Here is a 7,489-nt window from a genome sequence, read left to right on the forward strand (position 1 = left end):
ACTCCACCTGCTGAAGAAGGCCATGAGCTGTGTCTGAAAGCTTCAGAGGTCACCTAATAACTGAACCTTGAATTCAGAATTTTTCCTCAAAGAATTCCCATCACCCCCAGTGCTCCTCTGTGTGGAACAGTCTGACTTCAAAGCCACAGAAATATGTATTTATGATTTTTTTTGTGAACTTCTAACATAATTCCTAAACCTGCATGTCTCTCTTGTTGCAGGTCTTCTTTGCCTCAGTGCAGTCAGGAGGCAGCAGTCAGATTTACTTCATGACTCTCGGACAGAACTCGCTGTTCAGCTGGTAACAACTGCACCTGTTACTCTGGGATCAGCTGGTGAGGTCTGCCTTCATCATTCTGGGTTCTTTGTTTGTGCTGACTGGTGTTCATCTCCATGGATAGTGGACACCACACAAAAATCAACTAGTTATTCCTGGATCCATTGTCTCGTCTAGTTTCCATTTCAAGGCGCGTGGATTCACAGTTGAGGTGATCATAACTCTGGCCACAGGAAAGATGCTTGAATCCATCACTCCTTCCTTGAATACTGACGCCTGAATCACCCCTCCTGCAGCTGCAGCGACACACAAATCTGAGCCTGAAATTCAGCGAAAGTTGACTGCCACCCCACCCGTCCACGCAAGCGTGAAAAGGCACAACTAGCCGTGTCAGCATCTGTCCTGTGAACAGCACAGCGAGCGTTTCCTCATGTCTGAACTCCATAGTTCCCTGGAGTCTTTCCCAGTAGGATTCAGCCTGAAAACCATCACTGCACCAGTGTGGCAGAAAGCAAAGCTCTTTGTGTGTCCTGTTGTCTCTAAATCCATGTGGAATCCAAACTGTCGTTGATTCAGGTGATTGTGTTGTGATTCCCAATGAACAGCAGACCGTGGGTCAACATCTGGCCTCAGCATCTTGTTCCTCCTCTCATCTGTCAGCTCTGGAGACCACTGCAGTCCATCCAGTTTGCTCATCCCTTCTTTTCTCTCTCTAAAGGCCTCTGTTGTATCAGTTACTCAGTGAATCATGTGTATATCACTTCGTCACTCATATTTGCTTTGACAATGCCTGGCTGTGGTGTATTACTGGATCAACTGCTTCCTTTTCATCTGACAAAGTCGAGTCTTCATATGTGGATAATTATGCTCAGAATACAGTCTAGGGGAGCAGTGTTTCCCTCTCATCCGTCTGGTTTGTCTTCATGCAAGCAGAATCTGTGTCTAAGAAGGAAAACTAGAGGAACTGAAGTCCTTCATCAAGCTTATGTGGTCCATGGACATCATCTGGGCATTTCTGAGACTGGTTTGAGGCCAAAATGTGGACTAAGTAGGACAACCACATTTTGTTGCGACTGTTTTCCATTTTTTCCTAATGATTTTCTTTAATCACTTTCCAGATCCCCAAACCGTCTGTGCTCTCTGTCTCCAATACCTCAGCAGTGTTATTTATGAACGTATTTAGTCCTGTTTAGTTTTCTTTGTCGCTACTATTTGCAGATATCAAGGGGCCAAAACAAATTAGTCAGTTACCGTACTGAAACTTTAACTTTTTGTTGATATCAGTATAGCATTATTAGACAGCATTATATGAGGCACTATCAGTGTTGTATGACTAAGAGAAGAGTTTTATCATAACATGACATCACTTATCTTTAACTGTATCCTTAGCTGTGAAACACACTGTCCATGCAAACCATACAGTAAGGCCAAATGTCAGAATCGAATAACTGCCATAATGACAGAGTTCAGTAACTGAAAACTATTCATGAAGTCGTTCTGTCCCTAATTATGAGCTGGAGGTCAACTTTGCTCTGTGCATAGCCTGAAATCAGTGGGCAATTAGGCACTTTGCAGTAAAAAGAGTTGAGAAGGTGTGAGAACCCCACCAGTCCTCTGAGGTCCCAGTTTGGGCATTGACTCCACCACAGATCCAGACCATAAAGTTTTAGTCTTCTTATTCCAAAATGAGGACCTTAAAGCCTTGTACTTATTGTACAGTAAGGCTGGTGTACACAAGTAGAGGTGAGAACACCTCCACAGTGACAGGCTGAGAAGGATTCTCTGCTTCTGTTTTGTATAGCTTAGGATGTAAATAATGTTGTAAGATGCACTGTTTTCTAAGTATTTTATAATTGACAAGCCATCTTTATGTATGTGTACAGAATGAAATGCTCATGAATGTGAAATTCCATCCCAAAACAGAGGTCATCCATGTGATTTGCATGATCACGAGCTCCTGACAGTGAACTTGAAGGCTCCTGTTCAAGTTGATCTTTGTTCAGATCAAAGAACGAATCATGTGAGTTCTGTTTTGTGGTGGACTTTCTGCCATCGTGTGTGAGTCAGACTCTTTGCACAATGGCCACCTTGTACATGTTCTCTGTAATATATCCTGCTTTGAATTGACTTTTTTGGTTCAAAGCGGTAACATTTAAAGCCATTCCGTCGTCAGTATTGAAGATATAACTGATAGCCTTCGGCTTTCGAGCAGTATTTCTTACACTACCCAACGTGGGATGCACAGCTGTTTTTGATGGGTCACCTTGAAAAAGGGTTTTTTCGTTGAGCCTGGATCTGACGAGATGCAATGAGCTGGGCTGAGAAAAGCAGAAATGCCCAGTTGTATAGTTTTTGTTCTGTTCTCCTTGATATTTTTCATTGTCATTTACACAATGAGCTTCAAAGCAAGAGACCAAAGATAAAGGCTTTGATATGTTGGCTTCTTTGAATCTGACTGTGTAAGATATTTCACACATAATGACTGTTTCATTTGGAAAGATGGTTAAAAAAAAACAAAACAAAACAAAAAAAAACTTCAGTGTATATTATTATATTCTATACAAAAGATGCCAACTAGACCAACACACGGAGGCCTGAAAAGCAGGAACGATGTAAAGCGCAACAAAATATATGCAGTTTAACATTGCTAGTCTTCATATATTTAATAACTTACGTGTATGCTTTAGACAGTACTAGGTTTGGTAGAAGTGAAGGAATAATTTGCTTTTTACCTTCAAATGTGAATTTGTAATTTCTGATCCATCTTAATTTCGACCAGTTGTCTTTTCCTTCGATTGATTTTGCTCAAACTGCTAACACGGTTACGTTCTGTGTTACATTATACTCAATATTATATTTACTCTTGAATGTTCAGGCTATCAAAATTTGCACCAAATGTTTTATATTCAGTGATACATTGACTTTAGTTTTTATAATGGACATGATAGAAATAATGCAGCTGGTTCTGTAAGAATATTTTAAACTGGAAAATTAACTTCCTGATAATGACTCTCTTGTTGCTTGTTTGCCAAATGTTTGACAGCATTTGTTTCAGTGGAGTAAATGTTATTTGTCCCTGAGACACCGGACCAGATAGCTAGTTAACATGGCTACAGTGCATGGAATACAGCACTGTCTACTAACAGGATAACAGACTTGTTTGCTAACATGGGCTAAAAATGTTCATTTTGTTAGCCAGCATATAGCAAAGCTAACTGAGGCTTGACTAGCAGCACCAGAATGTGTCACTTTTGGTCTTTGTACAGTTTCCACATAAGATAAATTGACACAACTGTGTTTCAAACACTGACAAACTGTAGTTTAAGACATGAAATTGGCAAAACTATTTATGGACACTGGAAATACGTTAATTCCTATGTGCAGCTGACAACAACAGCGCTAAAGTTTGATCAAAATAGATATTTGAAACGCATTTTAAACAGTCACAACATTTCTGTTTTCAAATGTTGACATAAATGCTTTCAGATGTTGTGTAGATGTGATTTTTTTGTCTTGGAACACGAATGATCATGCTTTGAATCGGGCTCAGTGCTAGCTTGCGGCCAGCTTTGGTCAGGTCTGGTCAGCTGTTAAATGGAGGCCGACACAGCACCGGCATGTTTGGCCAGGTTCCTGAGCAAGATCCTGGCCATCAGAGTCCAGACGGGACAGGAAACCAGATCAAAAGTGGTCCTGAGCTACCACAGCGGGTCTAGCATGGACAGTGTACAGTATGTACAGTAGCTCGCCTGTATTCGCTGCACTCCACTATCCAACATGCTCTGTCGTACATGTCTGGTTATCAGCCGCACACGTGCTGCTACGAAGCACAAGTTAACAAGTTAGTGCTTTCATTAATCAGCCTTGGACTGGTCATTTTGATTCATTTATTCTTTTTTTTAATTTCTTCCATTACAAAACAAAGTCCAAAATTGTAAGAATGTTGTTCCAGTTTGATTTCGTGTTCCCACTTTTTAAAGCAATAATGTATTTAGTACCACTCATTTATCATTGTTATGCAATTACCGTGACAGATTTTAGCAGATGACCTGTAATTTGGTAAATTTCTGAATTCAGCCTTGTTGTGAGTGATCCATCGAAGTATATCAACACTGAAAAACAGGTTGCCAACCTCATACTGTCAAGTTGTAGCTCAGTGCAAAGGTTATGTTGTTAGAGGACATTTGAATCTTTCTCTGTGTCGTTCCACTTACAAGCCATTACTCCAAATGTGCCAATTACCTGCATCATTCTTCATCCTGTTTTAGGAAACAACATCAGCTCTGCCTTTTTTTGGGAGTTGTGAGAAACAAACTTCTCTGTCTTCTCCTGCACTTTGTCTTCTTGCGCTGAGCATTTGACTGTAGCTGTATCGCTAATGAGAGGGAGATCAGTGCACTTCCACCCACACCTTCCACTGGTTAAGAAGATGATAGATGCTGTTTCAGGCCCGCGGTGACTCACATCTCCAACTCCCACACCAACTCTTTTCCTCTCACTTTGTCAACACATCTCTTCTTACCTCCGCCTTTCATTCCTTCTGCATCTTTAGCTCAACTCTCTCCTCTACTCATCTACATCTGTCGTGCTGCCGCTAACATCTTTTATCGTCCTCTACCTCTTTGTTCCAGTGTCTCATCCTCTCTGCTCTCTTGTGTCAGGTGTCTCTGTCCACGCCCAGTCCTTTTGAAGGACTCTCCAGCCAATTCACGAAAACTTTTATTTTTGACATGCTTATGCTGCTTATGTGATTCTTTCTTTTGACACAATACTTCAACTTTTGCATCAATACTTCAAATACTACAATAGTATCAAGTCCAACACTGTTCTTTGTTGATTGGGGAAGTAGGATGAAGCATGATGCAGAGAAATGCTAATACAAAGCAGCTCTGTAGCCTGTTAAAGAAAGACCATGTGACTTTTGCTGAACTTTGCCTGCAAGTGTCAGTTATGGGATAATGGTAGATGCTAAAACATGATGTGTAATGTGTTATTTCTTCTTTCAAAGGTGACATAGTTTTGCTTTAAATTCTACAACTGTTATTTTCCAGCCTCTGTGGCGATCCGAAAAGAAAGTGTCTTTGTGTAGGAGGGTGTGATGGAGAATGGGAGCAGGTGTTGAATAGGCAGGAATTGAGTCTGTAAAGGAAGGAAGGACGGAGTTAAAGGACGTAGTTGGTGGCTTGAGTCAAGTGTCAGGTAATAGAAGGAGTGTGGATGTTGATTTTAAACCCAAATGCAAAACTGAAAATGAGTCAAGAGGCTCTGACTAAGCTGAATAATACAAGAATCCTTGATATCAAAACTCAAAAACAGTGGAAAAAACCTGAGAGTAAAATGATTGAACATGCTAACAGAGTCATTAAGGGGGGGATGTTTTCAATGGGGGGCGCCAAACTGCACATGGTGGCTGTATAGATAATGATGGTTTAGGTGGAGATATCTAGCCCTGTTCCGTTATTCATCCATTGGCCAGATGAAATTCCTGATAGCGCTCGCTGTGAAGCAATAATAGCCTGAAGTGATACACAGTATGCTAAACTGCTATTGTCTGTTGATGACTGACATTTCCCTGAAGTTTAGATTTAGCCAGACCTCCACAGTTACTGTCAATATGTTGTGGGCTGACTTGATGGAGTTACTCAACTGCTTGCAATATGGAGTTTTTGATGTTATTGGACACACAGGACAGTTGTGTTCTTATACTGTAAGTTGTAAATTCTAAAGAGAAGTTGAGATTATAAAATGCCAAATATTCTATAAATATATATATATTTAAGAATGTATATTCCCCTTAACCATGTCAGTAGCATTAGAAAGTTGATCCTTTGTGTTACTTTTTGCACTGGACCTATGTTTGATGCATCATATACTGTACCCCTCCTGCTTTGAGATGAACACACACTAACTTGTGTTTCCATGTAATGAAGCAAAAGACAGTGAGACAACAATAAATGTGTTGAAATGAGTGTTGTGTTGTTTGCTTTAAATGATGGACTGATTTATCTATTTATTCATTCATTTCACCACTGAGTCATCAGAAACCTTTAATCCAGTTAACCTCTGAAACAATGACGCACATGTAAACACACTGCATCTGTCACTGTGACAGAAGATGTTACACTCGTCCTGTTGGCACAACACCATGAGCAGAAGCATTTGTTATTTTCATTTCCTTATGACAAGATTTTCAAAATAAAAGGTTACAGGAGTTTACAGCTGGCTTCTGCAGTGCAGATCTCATCTTAATCAGGTTTAAGGTTGGGACAAATAAAATTGCACTTTTGATTTCTTAATCATATCAACTACTGAGTTTGTCGTGAACACGATTAAGCTTTAAGTGTTCATGGCAAATGTGTGGTGTCTCTGCCTGTCTCTCTCTGTCTCTCTCTCTCCTCCCCTTCTCTCTCTCTCTCCCTCTCTCTCTCATTCTCATCTCAAGTGTCTCCTGAAGACTCACTGGCACCAGTCGCAGGTTTCCTGGCCCCCTGACTCACACTCTTGGATGAGGTTAGGTCATTGAGCCTTCAACCCGACACGTCAGCCACATTTTCCTCTTTTGATTTGAACTTACTGTATTCTTTGTTTTTCATGACTCCTCAAAGATTGCTCAAACAAATGACGTCTCTGTCCATTAACACCCACCCCTCTTTGGTTTGGATTGACATTAGCTGCTACAATAAGCTAACACAGGAACCGGTAAAGCACTCGATTGAGCAGCTTTGAGTTCTGCTCTGCAGTGAGTTTGTCATGGTTATTGAACACTTGTCTCTGCTCTAAATTTGCCCCTTTAGTACCACTTCAGCTGAACCCTCCTAGCCTCCCTCACCCCCACCTCACCAGCCTCAGATTCCCTCCTAACCCCATTCCACCAACACAACCCCCCCACACACGCCCCTTTCTGTGTGTTTGTGTGTGTGTAAATGTGCGTGTCAGCTCGCCCAGAGCAGGGAGCGTCCAGTGACCAAGTCATGACTGGCAGCCACACAGTCTCATAGCAATTTTGCATTTGGATCATTCACACTTCCTGTTGGATCAATACATTTGTTGTTGTTTTATTATTATTATTTATTTTTTTTATTTATTTCACCTGCAGGGAAAAGACCAAACAGGTAAGGAGAAAAACATTTTTGCTCATTTTTTCGACAGCTGGGATAAAAGCTGTGTGTTAAAGGTGCTGCTGGGCCTGTTTGTCATGCACGTGGTTGGATT

The 7,489-nt window shown here is 41.0% G+C and overlaps 1 protein-coding gene across 4 annotated transcripts in view; it reads left to right on the forward strand.

Moving 5' to 3' along the window:
• The window catches only part of LOC143325954 (mitogen-activated protein kinase kinase kinase kinase 4), a 57,638-nt gene extending 51,393 nt beyond the window's left edge, over positions 1-6,245 (forward strand). For all 4 annotated transcript variants that reach the window (XM_076739376.1, XM_076739378.1, XM_076739377.1 and 1 more), the window contains one exon: positions 222-6,245. In XM_076739376.1, coding sequence (XP_076595491.1) covers positions 222-305 — 84 coding nt within the window. In that variant the 3' untranslated portion in view covers positions 306-6,245. The remainder of the gene's footprint in view (positions 1-221) is intronic.
• The last annotated feature ends 1,244 nt before the right edge of the window (positions 6,246-7,489 follow it).

Source organism: Chaetodon auriga, chromosome 9, assembly GCF_051107435.1.
Source record: "Chaetodon auriga isolate fChaAug3 chromosome 9, fChaAug3.hap1, whole genome shotgun sequence".
NCBI lineage: Eukaryota > Metazoa > Chordata > Actinopteri > Chaetodontiformes > Chaetodontidae > Chaetodon > Chaetodon auriga.